Source organism: Mytilus galloprovincialis, chromosome 2 (genome assembly GCF_965363235.1).
Source record: "Mytilus galloprovincialis chromosome 2, xbMytGall1.hap1.1, whole genome shotgun sequence".
NCBI lineage: Eukaryota > Metazoa > Mollusca > Bivalvia > Mytilida > Mytilidae > Mytilus > Mytilus galloprovincialis.
In genome coordinates, this window is record NC_134839.1 from 36277617 (window position 1) to 36299490 (window position 21874).

The following is a 21874-nucleotide window of genomic DNA, read 5'->3' on the forward strand; positions in this document are numbered from 1 at the left end:
ACGATGTATTTCCCTCTAGTTTATCAAGGCATCAAGATGATGAGTTAAGGTGGATGTCTTTTGCTCACTATAATTTTTGTTGTTCGGTTTGATGCCTCATTGACTAATACCCAGATCTTCTCATGACTATACTGATAACACAAAGAGTAAAGTTCTTTGTCCTAACCGATAAAACTGGCCATATTGTATTTAAATGTTAAGCAAAATTAAACTCCTATATTTGTTGTAACAAATTTGTCATTTCTACTCCTGTGAAAACGGATCAATATGCACATGTACATGTTTAATTTTTTTTTTTAAATTTATGTAAAAAATATATTTAGTAAACAGATGTCTTCACATAAATCGATTAATCAGCAAGCGTTCATGTATACTTATACTTCCTCATTCGAATATAGTGTTCATTTCTTCAGCAACTTGAGTGTCTCTGAAAGCAGGTAATAACATTCTTTTATTTTGAAGCCAGGGAAAATGTTAAGTGAAACATATCATGAGGCTGCGGTCATTCATATTGTGTTTATAAAAGGGAGATGAATGGTATGTGTCTAATTTTTCTACTTTCCGATAAGTTTGGTCGTCGACTGAAAATGACGAATGCTCGAAATTACTATCTCGAAAAGACACCAGAATTTTCAAAACCAAAAACTAAATGAATGAGCGTTCTAGTTATTCTTTTAAACAATATTTTGTTTCTGATAAAGCTCTAATGGTTGGAACATTTCTAATCATCAACAATGTTGGTAGTTTGTCTGTTAAGTTGAATTGTAATTTTTAAAATATTCAACGCTGAACCACTCAAGAATATGAGACATTGTTGGCTTTTTTTTGCGGTTGTTTTGTTGCTCTGTTATACACTTGTAACACAGTCCCAGATTTAGGTGAGGGTTTGGCGTACATGAACATGTTTAATCCGCCACATTATGTGTGTGCCAGGAACCTATAATTTATTGGATGTCGTTAGTTGCTATGTATCATTTTGTTTTTGTTCAATATTTCGTACATAAATAAGACCAGTAGTTTTCTCGTTCAAATGGTTTCTGTACTGTTTCATTTCGAAGCCGTTTAAAGGTTGCATGCGGACTGTGTTTTGCTAATTGTTGAAGGCCGTATAATAAAGAGAACTAAAGTTGCCAACATCTCCGTAATTGGGTCTCTAATTGAGAGTTGTTTCATTGGCAATCGTACCGCGTTTTCTCATTTTTGTATTTGTTCTCACAACTATAACGAACATTTTTACAATTTCTGAAAGAATAGTTTATTATACAGAAAAAAATACAGAGATAGGAGATAGATCTATAAAATGTTGGGATAAATTTGATTTTTTACCAGCGTAGCCTTTGACTACTCACATTGGCGGTAGTGTATGTCCTATTGTTACGGAATAGAAGTTCCTTCATAATATAAGTTCCAAATGGAAAATAAATATTCTGGAATATTATTTCCAGAGGAATATATATTACTGTAGATGTTCCTAACGGAATAAATAGTATAGTATATTTGTTCCATCAGGTACCGGTATTATGACATTGTTTATAATAAAGTTTCCACTGGAACTTCTGTTAGGTGGAACGAATATACGTTGACACTATGTCAATTAGTTTGATAATCACCGCTGTGAAAAAACTATTTATGTTTAATAGCAGCAATTTTGTTAAGGACATTTTTACAGGAAATGTAAGTTATGAATAATAAGTTGATGTAATAGACAATGAACAATTATTGTAGAAAAGTTGTACACAACTTTTATATTTCTTGTGAGCAATTTTTGTGTGTAGTCATATCATAACCAAGTTGATACAAAATTCCGCTTTATAGTTACTAGTATTATTTTCATAGAAATCATGTCAACAGACGGATTTTTCCGTACAGTCGGATCTTCAAAACTAATTTTTGATTAAGGACTTTCTGTTTTGAATTTTCTTCGTAGTTCAGTAGTTTTGTGATCTTACGTTTTGCTTACAATAAAGTGATACAAAATTCCCCTTTGTAGTTATTATTTTCATAGAAATCATCTTTGCATACGGATTTTCCCGTACACTCGTAACTTCATAACTTATTTTTGATAAGAGACTTTCCATATTGAATTTTCTTCGAAGTTCAGTTTTTTTTGTGATTAAATGTTAATTTGCTTACAATAAAGTGATACAAAATTCCCTCTTTGTAATTATTATTTTCATAGAAATCATCTTTGCAGACGGATTTTTCCGTACAGTCGTATAAACTTCAAAACTTATTTTTGATTAGGGACTTTCCATTTTGAATTTTCTTTGGAATTCAGTATTTTTGTGATTTTTACGTTTTGCATACAATAATTTTTTTGTTGTTCGGTTTGATGCATCATTGAATATTACCCATCTTTTCTTTTAATCTACACAGATAATACAAAGAGTAACTTTCATTTGTCCTTACCAATCAAACTAATCGTTGTGTTTTGTAGAAATTTATCTATTCGCAGACAATGCTTTGTTTAAGCAAATTAGAAACGTCTTGATTTTTATAAACAAATTTCTAATTTCATCATTTCATCGACTGTGATTATGGATCAATATGCACATGTTCATGTTTATTTTGTTTGGAATTCATCTTCACATGATTCATGTAAAAAAAAGATATTTTATAAACAACTGTCTTTACTAAAATCAATTTAAGTGTTCATGTATACTTTTATTACCTCATTTCAACATAGCTCTCCAATTCGTCAGCAACATGAGTGTCTCTGAAAAAGGTAATAAAATTATATTAATTTGAAGACTACTGAAAATATAAAGCGAAACATATCATAAGGCACCGGTCATTCATATTGTGTTTATAAAAGAGGGATGAATGGTATGTGTTTGATATTTCTACTTTCCGATACATTTGGTCGTCGCCTAAAATGAAGAATGTTCGAATATACTATCTTTAAAAGAGACTAAAATGTTCAAATTACACCTGGGCGAGTTAGCGTTCCAATTTTTTTGGAACATTTTGTTTTGCCAAAGCATAATTCTCTAAGGTTGGAACACTTCTAATCATCCACAATGTTGGTAGCTTGTCTTTTTTGTTTTTTAATATAATTTTATTCCTGGACGAGAAAGCTGACCAGTTTTCTGTAAAACAAATTTTGATTTTAACTATACCAACTTTTCAAGAGGTTGGAACATTTTGTAACCATCATCAATGTCGGTAGCTGGCCTATAAAGCTTAAACATGATTCTAAATAGAATTTTACACCAGTCAAGAATTTCTATTTTGTCATTTTTACTCCTGTGATAACGGATAAATATATACATGTATTACCAATGCTATTTCAACTGATCGGGTGGAGCTTACGTTTTAATTTGCATGATGACAGTCTATTTGAAAATGTGTGTTAAAAGGAGGATTGCCGTTATAATTAATAATGAATTTTAATCAACTATCCGTGTCATCAAAGGAATTTACAAAGAACGACTGGACACTTCATTAATGAGTATATCTTAAAATCCCTATCTATATATGACTGGTTTATCATGAGCGAACCGGTTAAACTCCGCCCAGTCAAGTGAAATAAATCGAGTAATACATGTACAGTTTTTTTTTAAATTTACGAAAAAAACATATTTGGTAAACAGCTGTTACAGCTGTAACATAAATCGATTAATCAGCAAGCATTAATGTATACGTTTACTTCTTCATTCGAATATAGCTCTCCAATTCTTCAGAAACCGGAGTGTCTCTGTAAACAGGTAATACAATTATATTATATCGAAGACTGAAAAATGTAAAGTGAAACATATCCTAAGTCTCCAGTGACTCATACTGTGTTTATAAAAGGGGATGAATGGTATGTGCCTAATATTTCTATTTTCCAACGTTGATTAAAAATGTTCGAATATACTATCTTGAAAAGAGACAATAATGTTCACATCACATCTAATCGAATGGGCCATTCGCTTTTGTTTTAAACATTTTTTTTTTGTTTTGAGCTTAATTTTCTAATATATGGGTAGATTCTCTGTTAAGTTTGAATATAGTTTTACAAATATTCAAATCTTAACCAGTCAAGAATATGAGACAATTATTGGCAAACTGTGAGCGGTTGTCGTTTGTTGCTGTTCATTGTCTTATTGTTTTGAAGAGTTGGTTTTAGTGTTGTTCTATAGACATTTGTACCACAATCCCATATGTAGAAAAGGGTTGGCGTCTATGAACACGTTTAATCAGCCACATTATGTGTGTGACTGTAACTAACTAGTAACTTTAGTTGCTGTTGTTAGATTCGATATATTCCCTTCAAGTTAAAACGTATCATGGATAAAACATTTATAGACATGTTAGGTTAATAAGCATCAAACTTTTATTTATAGTCAATGCACTGTTGTCAATGGCTATCTCGGCGTTCCCGATGATGGCGAATCCAGAAAATCGTTTCGATCACTTGAAAGTTCTAATTGTTGTTTTCATTTATTGGGAAATACATTTATCAATTTTCTGATTGCTTTTTTCATATAGAAACATTTGAATTTTAATATGGTACATATAAGTGATGTGCGTTTGTTATCGATTCCCTCAATAATCTAGGACATTCTTTTAAACATATTTATTCCAGTTGAAACAACACCTGTTTATACATGTAGTTCTTTTTCTACGTTTTAGATATAGAGGACAAAAATAAATAAAGAATAATGAAGATCTTATTTGTATGTTTTGTGTTTGGTAAGTTCTTAATTTTGAATTTGATACATCTTTTGAAGATATATATAATTGATTTTAAAAGAAAAACCAATTGTTTTATATTGGTTATTTCACATACAAATGATACGAATGCTTAACTCTTAATTAAATTACACATTTTGCCTGTTACAATCGGTACTTTGTAATGTGCATATGGTACTTCTCGATGTAACATATTTAGCAAATTTTAGAACAATTTAAGTTTTCGGTGTAATTATTTTTTTCTGTCCAAGAGATCTTTTTAATGGGATAGACACGTTTATTTATACACTTAATAGATTTCCTGCAATATATGGGTGAACATTCTAAATTGTATTTCAAAAATAAATTTACCGATTAAGGTGATCAATGTTCAAATGTCATAAATTCATGTAGAAGAAAAAAATTGAAGGTAAAAGCAAACCGAGATTTCAAATTAATTGAGTACGGATGAATCTATAGCTTTAAGCATCTCTTGCTATGCTAGCACTAACTGCTTAGCAAAAAACTTTGAATCAATTATCTGGAGCGCATCTATCCAATCGAGCTAGAGATAAAGGATACTACAGATACAGTTAAGTCGGCCTCATATCTTGACTTACATCTAGAAATTGACACTGAGGGTCGGTTGAAAAAAAAAAATTTACGACAAAAGAGATGATTTCAGTTTTCCAATTGTGAACTTTCCATTTCCAAGTAGCAACATTCCAGCAGCACCTGCATACGGAGTATATATCTCCCAATTGATAGGATATTCCCGTGCTTGTATTTCCTAACATGATTTTCTTGATAGAGGGTTGCTGCTCACAAGGAAGCTATTAAACCAAGAGTTCCAAATGGTGCAGTTGAAATCATCCCTTCGCAAATTTTACGGACGCCATCACGAGTTGGTTGACCGTTATGGAATAACCGTTTCACAAATGATATCGGACATGTTCCTTACGTCGTAACTACAATCCCCTTCCCTTTCATGAATGTGACCTACCGAATTAGACTATTTACCGGATTTGTTATCACATAAGCAACACGACGGGTGCCACATGTGGAGCAGGATCTGCTTACCCTTTCGGAGCACCTGAGATCACCCCTAGTTTTTTGGTGGGGTTCGTGTTGTTTATTCTTTGGTTTTCTATGTTGTGTCGTGTGTGCTGTTGTTTGTTTGTCTTTTTCGTTTTTAGCCATGACGTTGTCAGTTGTTTTGGATTTATGAGTTTGACTGTCCCTTTGGTATCTTTCGTCCCTCTTTTATGTAACAATAGATCAGACGGATATTCTTCATAAAAGAAAAGAAAAATTTAAAGTGGCGCTTTCTGTAGATGCACAGTTCATTTGAACTGAATCTAATCAAATCAATAAAAGTAATTTAGACCTCTTTACAATATCAGAATGCTATACAATACTCTATATAATATCTTTTAGGAATGTACGCACAATCAATGTTAGGAAAACTTAGCATTCTTACGAATTACATATGTAAATTAGTTTTGTCCATAGATGTTAAATAGGCTTAATTATCTGTTTGAAAATACATGAAAAGTAATATACCTCATGACATTACTTTAATATTCATGCAGGCATAGGGATTGCTGGTGTACTTGGTAGAAGATGTGTTGTTTATTCGGCGGGTGAAACTATTCCAGCCATTCCAAAGGGTGCGCGGTATGGTAGAACGTGTCATTCTGTGCTTTTTGACCCCAAAAGGTACTGCATTGAGTGGGATTGTCCCCAAACTGACTGTTCTAATCCAATCATACCATATAGTGGTTGTCCTTACTGCCAAGGTACGTACAAATATATTCATGTTAATCTCAAATAAAAAACAGAAAACATAAACACACACAGTATATAACAAAAAATATCCGGACATTTCTTCCAATAGTGTTTTTTTCGTAATAAATATTTTTCGTTTTTTTTTTTATAAACTATGAGGAGTTTATTTAGAAAACCCTTACCAAAATTGCGCATCAATGGTGTATGAGCGTGATATTCTGTGCACATCAATTTTTCCAAAAAACTAAGGATTTTCTTGTCCCAGGAATAGATTACCTTAGCCGTATTTGGCACAACTTTTTTGAATTTTGAATCTTCTATGCTCTTCAACTTTGAATTGTTTGGCTTTATAACTATTTTGATATGAGCGTCACTGCTGAGTCTTATGTAGACGAAACGCGCGTCTAGCGTACTAAATTATAATCCTGGTACTTTTGATAACTATTGTATGAGTGTGACGTTCGAAATGCATCAATTGTTAATGAGTTTGACGTTCAATGGTTTACCAGTATTAGGTCAAGTATGTTACCAATTTGATATCCATGTTACGTTAAGAACACATCGCGTCATCTGTGTATTAGGGTAACGTTCAGTTTTCATCATTGGTGTCTCGTTGTTACGCTCAGTATCTATCATTGGTGTTATATTCAGTGTGCATTAAGTGTGTATTAATGTTACTTTAAGTGCAAGTTTGAGATTTAGAATACAGCAACGTTGATTTATTATAACGGACATTGAGCATTTAACAAACCCGACGTTCAGTTTGCATCATTTATTTATCAATGTTATATTGTGTATGTCTTTAATTGTACCACTTTTACATACTTGCAGTTTTCCGTCAATAGAATGCTGTTAATAAAACACATCTTTCTCATTTCATTTTAATTTCTGATTCTCTTAAAATATTTATTATCGCAGGTACATGTGTAAATGATGGTAATGTGTATCAGTATGGTGTGTCATTCCCATGTGACGGAGGATGTAATACCTGCACGTGTTTCATGTCGACTATGAGGGCGTGCTTTAAGAAAACACCACCAGCAGAGTGCCTGTGAATCATTGCAAACAACATAACGCGAAGATAATTGTTGTAAAATAAAACACGAAACATTCATAACTTTCATGTAATTTCAAATTTATTTCATATATTTCCTTACAATATAAAGTCATTTGTTGCGACGGTCATACAAGTAAGAGGTTAAGCTAGCTATAAAACTTATTTTTACATAAGACAATGCCTGTACCAAGTCAGGAATGTGACAGTTGTTATCCATTCGTTTGATGTGTTTATTATTTTGATTTTGCCATTTGATTAAGGACTTTTCGTTTTGAATTTTCCTTGCACTATTTTTGTAAATTTAATTTTTCCCAGATTTTAATTTGCATTGAAGAAGAGAGGTAAAAGATTCCAAAGAGACATTAAAACATATAAACTGAAAATAAAAGGACAACGCCAAGGCAAAAAAAAAGAAAAAAACCTAGAAGACAAATAACTGGCACTCAAAACACAACACAGAGAATCATAAACTGAGCAAAACAAACTCATCTCACGTATGACACCATCATTGCAAGTCATGATACTTTTACTTCTTTTTAAATAAATTGATTCATTGATATACAAAAAAGAAGATGTGGTGTAATTGTCAATGAGACAACTCTCCACAAGAGACCAAATGACACAGAAATTTCATAACTATAGGTCACCGTACAGCCTTCAACAAGAAGCAAAGCCCAAACGCATAGTCAGGTATAAAAAAAGCCCAAAATGACAAACGTCAAACGAGAAAACTAACGGCTTAATTTATGTACCAAAAAGATAATGGAAAATAAATATGTAACGCATCAACAAACGATAACCACTGAATTAACGGCTCCTGACTTACATACAGAATGTGGCGGGGTTTAACATGTTCGCGGGATCCCATCCCTCCCTCTAACCTTACGATAAGAACGAACTATAAAAATCAGTTGAAAAGGCTAAACTTATCAGATGGATAAAAATAGAAATACTACACAGAGTGCACGTGGCCGGGTACTTGTATATCCCAACAACAAAAAGATACTACGTACAGATCTGAGAGTACTCGCAGTTGCTGACAGCTAGTTCAAAGCCACTAACAACTAATTAAAAGAAATCATGCATCTTAGACTGAATTATCAATCAGTACACATCCAACATCCAATAGCTTTAGTGTAGAGACGTCATAAACAGTCAGATAAAAACATGACAGTGCAATGCCAAGATACAGGTATCAACAAACTGTAGATCCATGAATGTGAATATGTATATAACAATAATATCTAGTTTTCTTTTAATTTACAAAATCAATATTAATACCAATAAAACAATATTCAATGATCTTATTACAGTGTTAAAATAGTAGGTCCGGTAAGGGCCGATGTTGGCCTCAAATTTCAAGTTCATCTGACGAAAGATTGTAAACACTTTTTAAACACCTAAGTGTCTATTTCAGTTGATTCAATAAGTTTATGTGAAAGATTTTAACTGATGTACTCATTAAAAACGCTCCGATTCTAGCTTAAATATGAAAAATCTATCCAATATGCCCAAAAAATGTCACTTTTCTGATGGTTTTTGTAAAAAATGAGAGTGGCCGCATCCGTGTTCATCCACAACCTTTATATATGTTATGTAGTATCATAAAATACAACTTACATTTCAATATTAAGAATGAACACGAATGCGGCCACTTTCATATAAGACGGAAACCGTCTAAAATTTAACTAAAATGCTAAAATTGTGAAGATTTCAGTAATTTAGCATGACTTAATGAGCATTGTATTCTCAAAAACAGCCCATATTTATGTAGCAGAAGCATTTTACTTTCCAATGAATAACTTAAAGTTTACATCTTATTAATTTTGTAAAACTGCTATATTTTGGGCCAAAAAAGAGGGCTTCATGAACCTACTCCTTTGTAACCCTTATGGAAAGTTTATTTAAAGGATCGATAAGTTTACCAGTATTGTTTCTAAAATTTTGGGCGCGGTTGACGACATTTTCGTAAAAATGAGGATGTGCTATCCCGTTTGAAATAAGTTTTCTATATGTACAACCAAAACCAAATCTTTATATTTATGGAAGAATTTAGTAGAGGTTTTACGTAACTTGTGGCTTCAGAAATGGTTGTGCAGCCTTCCCTAAATAACTAAACAGAAAAATGTTAAATAAAGGTGAAAGAGTCGAACAAGTCGGCCGATTACATATCATCGTTTTATAAATAACTGGGGTCTGTCGTTTTTTAAATGATTTTCTTTTACTACAGATATCAACAAAGTAGATATACAGTGGACATTCTTTAAGGTCGATTCTCTCAAAGTTTAAAGTTCAAAATTATAATTAAGTCTTCCGTGTAAAATTTTGTGCACATGTAACATGCCATAGAAAATGCTGTAGTCTATCTCAGTTTCAAAATAATGAAATTTTCAAATCACTAGTTTATATTGATAGGGATTAATAAAGGAATCATAAGTGCCAAAAAAATATATAGGTCACCGTGCTTGTTTTTCAAAATTATGTAACACAGTATGTTCTGATGGTTCTAAGATCCAACTCTTACACAAGTTCTCCTATGTCACTCTTGCAATGCTCAGAGAAAATTCCAGACAGGTGCATGAAGTTTTATGACATTCCTGAGCCCTTTCTTATATTGTTTTTATATATTTAAAATTTATGTAATACAGTATGTTCTGATGGTCCTTAGATCCAACTCTTACACAAGTTCTCCTATGTCACTCTTGCAATGCTCAGAGAAAATTCCAGACAGGTGCATGCAGTTTTATGACATCCATGAGCCCTTTCTGATATTGTTTTTATATATTTAAAATTTAACTGCCGAGAGTGAAAGAGAATCGGTTTGAACAAAATGTGGTGGTCAAAGCAAATAACCAAGAGGTCAGAAAATGAATAAATAGGGTAAAAAATATAGAAATGGTGTTATGGTTATATTTGTTAAAATTAATCAAGTAACTCAAATTATTCATTATCGGTATTTTTTTAAATTTTTTTTTTAAATTTTATTGATTCATATTAAGTGGAATATTTGTTGATAACTAAATACATTAATATCATACTTTGAATGATATTTACCTTCATCCACGAGTACTGTTCATGTCCGACTGGTACATACTGGAAAGGCAGTTAGGATGGTTTGATAATAGATCGAAAGTCTCGTTGAGAACAAACCCATGCTTTGAGATCAATGCGTAGAACTGCAGATCAAGGGACAGTTCATGGGCTTTGTTACATATTTTGGTAAAATGTTGCATAAACATCTACTACAAGGTGATGAGGATTTGCTTTGGAAACAACATTATAAAAATAATGAAATGTTTTGGATAAATCAATGTTAAACACAGATGAACATATTAATTGGTTTACAGCTCACCACCCACGTAAATATACATGTATCTTAACCTATGTCGAATACAACGTCAATTTCGCTGTTTATAATAACATTTAAAAAACCCAAATAGGGCCGCTTTTCCTGTTCTAATGCATCACAAACATTATTACTGCGTTGGAGAGCCGTGGTGTAGTGGTTAGTGCATTAGACTACTAACACAATTGTTACTGGTTCGATTCCCGTTCCGTGATTAAAACTTCAGTGACTGAATTTTCGGCTCTCCCTTGACACCATTTGCGAGTATAGTCTTGAAGAAACAATGATAGTCCGTCGGAAGGGGAAGATAAATTGCTGACCCGTGTTAAGAGAGAGCCATATCTCTTGCACGTAAAAGACACCCTTGTAGATTTTGAAAAAATGTAGGATGATGCCGCTACAAGGCAGCACTCGCAACCACAAAGTGGAAAGGGATTTATATAAGTTGCAAAACTTTTTTCCAAATCCACTGTAAATAAACATGTTTAAACTACTGCGTTGGACATTGAAAAAGTTGTAAATTCAAATTGTTATAAAATCCCGCAATATTCCATGAGATGTCAGACCTGAACCACGAGGACATTAAACTTACGAAATGGCATAAGCTAACTAAATCATGAGTCAGGCTTTTTCATTGAATTTAAATAATGTGCAATAGAAGCTTTGTCAAGGAAGTTAATGGGCAATTATATACGTTATAAATAGCTAAACGATACAATATACTGTAGATAAACACGTGTAGAAAAACATTATGTATCTTCTAAATATGCTAGACATAAAATTGTCTTTATTCTGTCAAAACGTTATGCTATTCAACTGTGAAAAATGATTATAGTTATCAAAGGTACCAGGATTATGATTTAGTACGCATTGCGTCGACATAAGACTCATCAGTGACGCTCATATCAAAATATTTATAAAGCGAAACAAGCACAAAGTTGAAGAGCATTGAGGATCCAAAATTCCAAAAAGTTGTGCCAAATACGGCTAATGGTATATGCGTTTTTGTACCTAGCTGTAGTAACATTTACGGTACCATTTTTTTTCTGAATCCATCACGAATTCATTCGAGTTTCAAACTCCTAAAACAGAAATCAGATACAGACATACATCAATTTTGTATAGTTATTGGCATAGATGTTTTATTTTTATTTGGTTATTATTGTGTCTAAACTTTACAACGACGAAGAATTATGAATTGTTAGATTACAAAGGTATTTTTATAACATCATACGGTAAATATTCAGAATGTGTGTTTGTTATCTATACTGTCAACTATCTAGGACATTTTTGTCTTTCTAGAGATACTGATTTTAGTAGAACAACACCTGCTTAAAATATATATTTGCGTTTTAGACTTAGAGGACAAGAATAAAAGGAAAATGAATACCTTACGTATTTGCTTAGTGTTTGGTAAGTTCTTTTTTTATAATTTGAAATCGTTTATAATGATTGTAGATAATACTGATTTTAAAAGACAAAGGATAACATTAAATAATAATACCATGCTGACGATAAAACTACGAATTTTGCCTGTTTCTTTTTTTCTAGTAATATTTGGCACATATTCTCTCGATCTTACATATTCATCCTTTTTGTTCTGTTTTTTATCATACAGAATTATCAAGAATATAACATAAGAGATTTTCTTGTGCATCATCTATATTCTAGACCAGATAGACACTTATAATGATATAATATATAGATTTCAATTCAAAATTGAATTAAATTTCAAAGATAAAGTCGCCGTTTTACTTTACAAATGATCAAATCGCCGTTTTAGTTTACAAATGATCAAATTCCCAAAATCCATTCACAAGATAAAAACCAATAAAAAAATTATAACGTCACCAGATATTCTTGCATCACCACCAATGCAATTCCACACTAACCAAAACACTCATAATCGATTAAAAAAGGACACACGTTCAAACGATTATCCCCTAAAAACAGACAAATTTAAGATACCAATTTCTATAGTTGCACTGATTACTGTTCAGTTTTAAAACATCTTACAAATTGATCCTAGTAACGTTAACATATAGTTTCAATGTCAGCAGGCAACTCACAAACCTTTGGTAGATTCACTTTTGGAACGTTCTGTCAATCACTGATTGTAACACTAAACGTTTTTAAAAATTATATAAATAAAGGCAACAGTAGTATACCGCTGTTCAAAACTCATAAATCCATGGACAAAAAACAAAATCGGGGTAACAAACTAAATTCGAGGGAAACGCATCAAATATAAGAGGAGAATAACGACACAACATTAAAATGTGACGCACACAGAAACGGACTAAGCATTAGAAAAAATCCTATGAGAATAACAAATATAACATCAAAACCATATACATGAATTTGGGATAGATAAGTACCGTGACACGTCTTATAGTAATGTGAATTCACACTAAAACAAAAGAGAAAACAAACGACACAACGGAACACAACTTTAAAATGTAACACACTCAGAAACGAACCATAATATAGCAATGGCCATATTCCTGACTTGGTACAGGACATATATGTAAATTATCTTCTTTTCATAGACGATTGCATTGTCTGAATTAGTTGTTTGAAAATACACAACGAGAGAATGACATCATGACAACGTTTTTATCATCATGCAGGCATAGGGATTGCTGGTGTGATTAGTAAAAGATGTGTTGTTTATACACCGAGTGAAACTATACCCGCCATTCCAAAGGGTGCCCGATTAGGTAGAACGTGCCATTCCGTGATGACTGACCAAAATAATTATTGCATTGAATGGGATTGTCCCCCAACTGACTGTTCTGATCCCATTATACCAGAGACTGGATGTCCTCACTGTAAAGGTAACTACAAATATGTTCTGAAGAGGGAGACTACGTTGTTTTATAATATATCAACATAAAATGAACATAAACACGTATTATTAAGTGAAATAACCGGAAATTAATTTCGAAAGTGTTCTTTGATTCGTAATTCAACTGCAACATTTGCAAATATTAATAGCTTACAAAAGTAAGGTATAATATCGCTCGGGGTTTGTTTGTTTTTATAAAAAAAGATTTTGGCAAAATAAAGTTGATTACCTGCTTTCGATAGCTTGTTCTTCGTCGTTATATCTCAGATATTCCTTAGCAAAGGTCGATAGAATGTGAGACATACGTATGTTAATCCGATGACGGCAATTGTGAGCAATATTATCATACTGTATAAGATCTGTTTTATCCATACATTGCCATATTTTGTTTACATATGTCGTTTGTAATATGTCCGTTATCTTAATTCTTATTGGCATTGGCGAGTCATTGCTATGAATTTGGCATAGTTTGTGTTATTAGGAAATTGTTTCACATAGCATTCAATAGTTAATATGAAAACTATTTTTGTTAAGTAACGTTTCAAAATATGTATAACCGTAAGAGAGCGTTAACCTGAACCGCGTCCACTATCAATTTGTACTGATTATAGTCAACTTGTTAAGCAAATTTCCTAAGTACTAGTACTCTTAGTACAAGATAAACTTCATTTGTTGCAAAGAATGATTTTAATTGTATAGGTCGGTTTGCGGTCCAGATTAGTTAGTATTCATAGCGTCACTGTCGTATTAGTGTGTCGTTCAGTTGTAATGCTCTATCATTGTGGTGTCCAGTGTATTTTCACGATGTGGACCATTATTATGTTCAGCGGCATCAATCGTGTACCGGTATGAAGGTCAATACAATCACCAGTATATCATGATGACGTTTAGTGTGCATCAATGGTGTATGAATTTAAATAAATTGTGTTTCATTGTGACATTCAGTGTACATCAATATTGTATCAGTGTGATCTCTAATGTACATTGATAAGTCTGTTAGTTTGACGTCCAGGGTGAATCAATATTGTATAGGTGTGACGTTCAGTATACATCAATGGTATATTAATGTGATGTTCATTGTGCATCAATGATATACCAGTGTGATGTTCGATGTGCATCAATGATATACCAGTGTGATCTTCGATGTGCATTGCTTAGTTTATTGTTATGACGTTCGGAGTTGATCAATGTTGTATTACTTTGACGTGTAGTATGAAAAGAAAGTTTACCACCGTTATTGCTTGTTTTTGTTGTTGTCTTTAATATTGGCTCTAGTATGCCTTCTTCTTTTCTTTCAATAATACGTTTATTAAGAATGATGTTTTAAAATTTATTAATATTCTGATGCATTGAATATTTTTCATCGCAGGTACATGTGTAAATGGAGGTAGAGTGTATCAGGAAGGTGTATCGTTCAAATGTGACGATGGCTGTAATACATGTACATGTCAGTTTTCTACGTTGATGATGTGTTATTTGAAAACCCCACCAACTGAATGCATTAACTAACAACATAATACCCGGAGATAAACTATTGTACAATAAAAGATAAAACATTTGGAATGTTCGTATTTTTTATTCATGTCATTTCAAATCTATTGTATGCTTTTACTGTGAATTTTAACTTCCATTAGAGATACACATAGCAAGACAAGTTAATTTTACGGTAGCCATCACCAGTTGGGTAATTTAATAAAACAAAATTGACGGACATGAACCAACGACAACCACTACACCCCATGCTCCGGACTTGAAACAACATAAGAAAAAAATACAAAAATCAGTTGAAAAAAGCCTCATACGACGAAGATGTAAGCAACTGTAGACCCCTAACATTGGGCTACATACATACACCTAAAGTAAGCTACAAGAGATCCCCAAAAGACAAAATGTAAAATATTTGAAAAACAAGTCCTGATTTATATATAAGACAAAATTACGAAAAAAGAACCACACAGATCACAATACGTAACAACCAAAAAGCCACAGACGCAAGTATCAATCTAAGGGTATTTTCAGGAGACTTTGCCCTTTTCTTACATTTCAACTTTATTAATATAACGAGATAATAAATGAAATTACATCTTTTATTCCGCACACAAGGTTTAGATCCTTACCTAGTGTTCAAAGTTTGATGTAAACCAAACATACACTTTTATTTTGTGGTGAGGTGAATAACACGTTTATCACTCATATAAGGATGCAAGTTTGAGAAGATGAAAAAACACGACCAAAATACTCCATCTACATTTAATTGTTTTTTTTTCTAATTGTAAAATACTTAATACGGAAAACGTGAGTTGCGTTAATAATTATGTGGTTTCTTGACTAATTTGTTTCTTTATAAAACAAGGACAAAACACATACATGAAACGTCAGATTCGTTAATCATTTTGTGGTTACGAAACTGGTATGTCTATTTTTCAAACCAGGATTTAAAAAATATTATTATATAAGAAAACATATAGTTACGTAATAGAGAGGAAAAATTAGTATAACCATCTTCAGCTAATAGTAACATGTAAGTAAAAGTTTAATATTTTATTGTTGCTAATATAATATTAGAGCACAGCTTGGATCATGTATTTCTTTATGTGTATTCAAGAGCAAGGCTTCAAATAATAGTGAATTGGAACTACCAAGTCAAAAGTAAATTGCATCAATCAATTAAACCATACATCTGTGCTTTGGTCCGGCTTCCCTTATATCATGGCATAATTGTTGTGCCTTTCCTAAAAAAGGAGCTGTTTTTAATTTCATCTTGAACTCTTTTTATTTTCTTCTTTCATATTATATCTAGTTACCAATTGTAAAACGTCACACTAGTAGTCAAACTACGATAAATTTGACAAAGCCGCCACTTTAAATGATTTTTTTAGACAGTACATACCGTATCTGGTATACGAGTTCTCGATAAAGTACAAATTAAGTCAATCTATAAAAACAAGAGTAAATAAAATGAAAACAACAGTGTAAAATCCTCCTTCGTCCGAATCGAACCTCAAGGTGTACATACAAGAAGGTAGTACATATTTCAGACAAAATGGAATCTATGCATAGATGTCAATATTTAGGTAGTTTTGATATCAAATGAAAACTTCTGGACTGGAGAACCCTTTATGAAAATTTCTATAAATAATAAAGAAGTATATGAAATTGTATAAGAAGGGCACATTTACCCTGTTGTTCAGTTCAGAAGTACCTGTTTTATTACTACCTAACTTCAGGGTAACAGAACGCTCTTATATGCAATTAAGGGTATGTTGAATTTTTCAGCTGAAGTCAGGATTAGGTGTAGTTTTGATATTATGAAATAGCTGCCCCTTTATTTGAACATAAGACAAATAAGCCATTTATCCTGAACAAAATGACATTCAGATTCATAAGTCGAAAATAAGCTGACAGTGCCATTGCAAAAGAAAAAATAATAAGAGGACCAAAAGACAAACAATAGATTGCAAAACACAATAAAAAAACCTAAAGATTTAGCAACGCGAACCACACCCAACCTGGAGTTTTGATTTGTTAACGATCATATTACTTTTTCACATGTATTCATTTTAAATTTGGAATGTTTGTTTGGTTTTGAGCGTTCCTGTTGAAGGTAACTATAAAGAGATTCCATTATATATTCCGGCACCTGCTGGCGTGATAAAAACGTTTTTTTTTGGTCCCATTAAAAGTCAATAGCGTCAACATAACAAACGTAATCTGCATTACAGTTACAAAAAAATATTTCAGAGGCTAGTAAAGGATAAAATCTGATGAATATCCTATAACGGTACGTTTTTGATTTAAGATCGTGCTTTTTACACTCAAAATATTAAATTATTTGCTTTACGTATAATTATAAAGTATTGTATACAAGAGAAAGTAATTTTCACTGCATATAACAAAGTATTACATGTCCATCAATATTTAAGGAGGTACACCTAAGTTAAGGGAAATAAGCTTCTAGGTTACATAGATTATTACCAATCTGTTTCATGTATGCTTAAAATATATTGATGAAACTTGACTTTTACAAACGCACTGATTCAGAGACTTATCTACCTGAAATAAGGTCTACACCCTTAAGCGATCAAAATTACATTGAAAGCACTATAATACAAGCAGTGAATACAAAAGTTACAAACTTCATTGCAAAATTATTTATCTTAAACATATTTCTCATGATAAAACACATATTTAAACAAGTACACAAACTTGTACAGAACATATTTACTGCATCGCATATGTTGAACAAATACCTGGTTTTGATTAATATACGTTTAGGTAATGTAATTTGTAATATAATTGAAATTCAAGTCCCAGACTTGGTAAATCATTTGACTTGAATAAATAAAAAAAAAATCGTATTTGTAAAGGTAGTGCATTCCGTTATCACAGAACGAACTTAAATGTGTGTACTTATGTTTTAGACAAAAAAGGAAAGCAATAAAAAGGAAAATGAAGATCCTATTTGTTTGCTTCTTGTTTGGTAAGTCTGTTATTTTTACTTTGGAACCGCTTTTAAAGGTTATCGATAATACTAGTTTTCAAAAGTTAAGGAGATGTTTTGAAAAACAACATTGAAACCAATTGATATTTCGCTTAGTGACATTTTTGCATGTTATCATTTTCATTAGCCAAATAGCATTATTTGATACATTGCAATTATCGATTTTAAATATGAAGTCAGTGTTTTTAATAGATATACAAAACTATCATTAATTCTAAATTTCTTTTTTTTTTTATCAAATCTCAATCTAAGAGTGTCTTGTACATTAGCTCTATTGTCGAGCTACATTGGATAGTTGATATTCACTAATTTGTATACACTATAATACACTGTAAGTTGCCTTTAATTTACTTTCATTGGAACAGTTCATACATTTGAAATTCAATTTGAATATGATCTTAGTCTGAAATTCTGGTTTTCGTTTAAAGATGTTCAATTCTCATAATCTGTTAAGAAAATGAAATTCACGTTAAACAACAAAACGTGTAGGGAATTGCAAGACCTGCAAATGGAACAAGTCCTGGTGCTTGAACAGGGAATGCGTTTGTTGATTTGCTTGCACTACCATTCATGTGAATCAAAATTAAGTCAAAACTTCAAGTAATGAAAACGACCTGATGAGACGACTGTTTATCATAAAAAAAATCTAAATCAAGATGGCCCACTTATCAATACACACAATTTGATTTTGAGTTGAGCAGAGTTAAACAAAACCCGTACAAGTGATGAAAACGTGTGGTTACAATATAAGTTAGCAACACACTCACATTTTTTTTAATATTATATCCTTCATTAGCTTATGACAATGTTAGGGAGCCTAACATCGTCTTTGAAAATTAGATATGGTAATCAGCTTTGTTTATATATGCTTACATTTGCTTGATAAGCTGTTTGAAAATGCAGGACAAATTAACGATATCATGAAATAATCAATCCATTCCTCACGCAGGTCTAGGGACTGCAGGTGGACAGAGTAGAGGATGTGTTATTTATAAAGCGGGTGAAACTATTCCAGCCATTCCAAAGGGTGCCCGGTATGATAGAACGTGTCATTCCGTGATAAATGACACAAATAAGTACTGCGTTGAGTGGGATTGTCCCAAGACTGACTGTTCCAACCCTATTAAACCAAATAGTGGCTGTCCTTATTGTAAAGGTTGGTACAATAATGTTCTGATAGAGACCATGTATTAACTTATGTAAATATAAAATTCAAACAAGAAAACTAACTTTTCGAGGACATGTGCAGAAATTGCAATAGTATTTTGTTTATTCGTACAAAAATATTTGTAAATATGGTTTCCTTTTCTGATAAGTGATAAACACATTATACATTGCTCAAAAATCGATTAAAACATTTTTGGCAACGTTATTCGATTATGTTTCGATTAAAAACAATCTTATTTTGGCAATACCAAGGCGATTTTACAAATAGGCTTTTACCAAATTGGAAAACTCATTTGTAGTCATTATTTTTGTTCGATTAAACAAAAAGTCTTATTTTGGCAATACCAAGGCGATTTTACAAATAGGCTTTTACCAAATCGGAAAGCTCATTCGTAATCATTGATTTTGTTCGATTAAAAACAAATCTTTTTTTGGCAATACCAAGGCTGTTCTAATCCAATCATACCATATAGGGGTTGTCCTTACTGCCAAGGTACGTACAAATATTTTCATGTTAATCTAACAAAAAAAAAAAACCAGAAAACATAAACACACACAGTATATAACAGCAAATATCCGGACATTTCTTCCAATACTGTTTTTTTCGTAATAAATATTTTTCGTTTTTTCTGATAAATTATGAGGAGTCTATTCAGAAAACCCTTACCAAAAATTGCGCATCAATGGTGTATGAGCGTGATATTCTGTGCACATCAATGTTGTTTGACGTTCGAAGTGCATCAATGTTGTATGAGTTTGACGTTCGAAGTGCATCAATGTTGTATGAGTGTGACGTTCGAAGTGCATCAATTGTTAATGAGTTTGACGTTCAATGGTTTACCAGTATTAGGTCAAGTATGTTACCAATTTGATATCCATGTTACATTAAGAACACATCCATTTAATTTACAGTTACGTTCAACATAAGTTAAGGTTGTGACATTTGTACTTTCAGTGTTACGCTCAGTATCTGTCATTGGTATTATATTCAGTGTGCATTAAGTGTGTACTAATGTTACTTTAAGTGCAAGTTACTGGTGTGCAAGTTTGAGATTTAGAATACAGCAACGTTGATTTATTATAACGGACATTGAGCATTTAACAAACCCGAGGTTCAGTTTGCATCATTTATTTATCAATGTTATATTGTGTATGTCTTTAATTGTACCACTTTTACATACTTGCAGTTTTCCGTCAATAGAATCTTGTTAATAAAATACATCTTTTTCATTTCATTTTAATTTCTGATTCTCTTAAAATATTTATTATCGCAGGTACATGCGTAAATGATGGTAATGTGTATCAGTATGATGTGTCATTCCCATGTAACGGAGGATGTAATACCTGTAAGTGTTCCAATTGGTCGACTACGGCGGCGTGCTTTAAGGAAACACCACCAGCAGAGTGCCTGTGAATCATTGCAAACAACATAACGCGAAGACAATTGTTGTAAAATAAAACACGAAACATTCATAACTTTCATGTAATTTCAAATTTATTTCATATATTTCCTTACAATATAAAGTAATTTGTTGCGATGGTCATACAAGTAAGAGGTTAATCTAGCTATAAAACAAGGTCCAATCTACCATTTTTTTACATAAGACAATGCCTGTACCAAGTCAGGAATGTGACAGTTGTTATCCATTCGTTTGATGTGTTTATTATTTTGATTTTGCCATTTGATTAAGGACTTTTCGTTTTGAATTTTCCTTGCACTATTTTTGTAAATTTAATTTTTCCCAGATTTAAATTTTCATTGAAGAAGAGAGGTAAAAGATTCCAAAGAGACATTAAAACATATAAGCTGAAAATAAAAGGAAAACGCCAAGGCAAAAAAAAAAAAAAAAGAAAAAAAAACCTAGAACACAAATACCTGGCACTCAAAACCTAACACAGAGAATCATAAACTGAGCAAAACAAACTCAACTCAAGTATGACACCATCATTGCAAGTCATGATACTTTTACTTCTTTTTAAAAAAAATTGATTCATTGATATACAAAAAAGAAGATGTGGTGTAATTGTAAATGAGACAACTCTCCACAAGAGACCAAATGACACAGAAATTTCATAACTATAGGTCACCGTACAGCCTTCAACAATAAGCAAAGCCCAAACGCATAGTCAGCTATAAAAAGCCCGAAATGACAAATTTCAAACTAGAAAACTAACGGCTTAATTTATGTACCAAAAAGATAACGGAAAACAAATATGTAACACATCAACAAACGATAACCACTGAATTAAAGGCTCCTGACTTACATACAGAATGTGGCGGGGTTTAACATGTTCGCGGGATCCCATCCCTCCCTCTAACCTGGGAAAGTGGTGTAACATTACACGATAAGAACGAACTATAAAAATCAGTTGAAAAGGCTAAACTCATCAGATGGATAAAAATAGAAATACTACACAGAGTGCACGTGGCCGGGTACTTATATATCCCAACAACAAAAAGACACTACGTACAGATCTGAGAGTACTCGCAGTTGCTGACAGCTAGTTCAA

The 21874-nt window shown here is 32.3% G+C and overlaps 2 protein-coding genes and 1 long non-coding RNA gene across 5 annotated transcripts; all 3 read left to right on the forward strand.

Annotated features, from left to right (window-relative positions):
• Nucleotides 1-418: 418 nt before the first annotated feature.
• On the forward strand, nt 419-7561 carry LOC143062227 (kielin/chordin-like protein). Of its 2 annotated transcripts, none has more exons than XM_076233994.1 (4): nt 419-437; nt 4618-4677; nt 6249-6455; nt 7363-7561. In XM_076233994.1, the coding sequence occupies exons 2-4, from the start codon at nt 4647-4649 to the stop codon at nt 7497-7499; spliced, it is 375 nt and encodes a 124-aa protein (XP_076090109.1). In that variant the 5' UTR covers nt 419-437; nt 4618-4646; the 3' UTR covers nt 7500-7561. The 2 variants fall into 2 exon arrangements, with proteins under 2 accessions (XP_076090109.1, XP_076090110.1); XM_076233995.1 differs by lacking the exon at nt 419-437 and adding an exon at nt 3692-3707.
• A 4542-nt stretch (nt 7562-12103) lies between these two features.
• Nucleotides 12104-15253, forward strand: LOC143062228 (kielin/chordin-like protein). The gene is made up of 3 exons (XM_076233998.1): nt 12104-12260; nt 13478-13684; nt 15065-15253. The coding sequence occupies exons 1-3, from the start codon at nt 12230-12232 to the stop codon at nt 15202-15204; spliced, it is 378 nt and encodes a 125-aa protein (XP_076090113.1). The 5' UTR covers nt 12104-12229; the 3' UTR covers nt 15205-15253.
• An 869-nt stretch (nt 15254-16122) lies between these two features.
• Nucleotides 16123-20843, forward strand: LOC143063495 (uncharacterized). Of its 2 annotated transcripts, XR_012975017.1 has the most exons (5): nt 16202-16216; nt 17437-17476; nt 18117-18175; nt 19146-19352; nt 20638-20843. It is a non-coding gene; the product is annotated as an uncharacterized LOC143063495 (long non-coding RNA). The 2 variants fall into 2 exon arrangements; XR_012975015.1 differs by lacking the exon at nt 17437-17476 and having other exon boundaries at nt 16123-16216.
• The last annotated feature ends 1031 nt before the right edge of the window (nt 20844-21874 follow it).

Bases quoted from the DNA above. Each gene is read 5' to 3' on its own strand.
- LOC143062227 (XM_076233994.1), top strand. From the start codon at position 4,647: ATGAAGATCTTATTTGTATGTTTTGTGTTTG. The intron at 4,678-6,248 runs GTAAGTTCTTAA...ATATTCATGCAG, and splicing joins ATTTGTATGTTTTGTGTTTG to GCATAGGGATTGCTGGTGTA. The intron at 6,456-7,362 runs GTACGTACAAAT...TTATTATCGCAG, and splicing joins TGGTTGTCCTTACTGCCAAG to GTACATGTGTAAATGATGGT.
- LOC143062228 (XM_076233998.1), top strand. From the start codon at position 12,230: ATGAATACCTTACGTATTTGCTTAGTGTTTG. The intron at 12,261-13,477 runs GTAAGTTCTTTT...ATCATCATGCAG, and splicing joins ACGTATTTGCTTAGTGTTTG to GCATAGGGATTGCTGGTGTG. The intron at 13,685-15,064 runs GTAACTACAAAT...TTTTCATCGCAG, and splicing joins TGGATGTCCTCACTGTAAAG to GTACATGTGTAAATGGAGGT.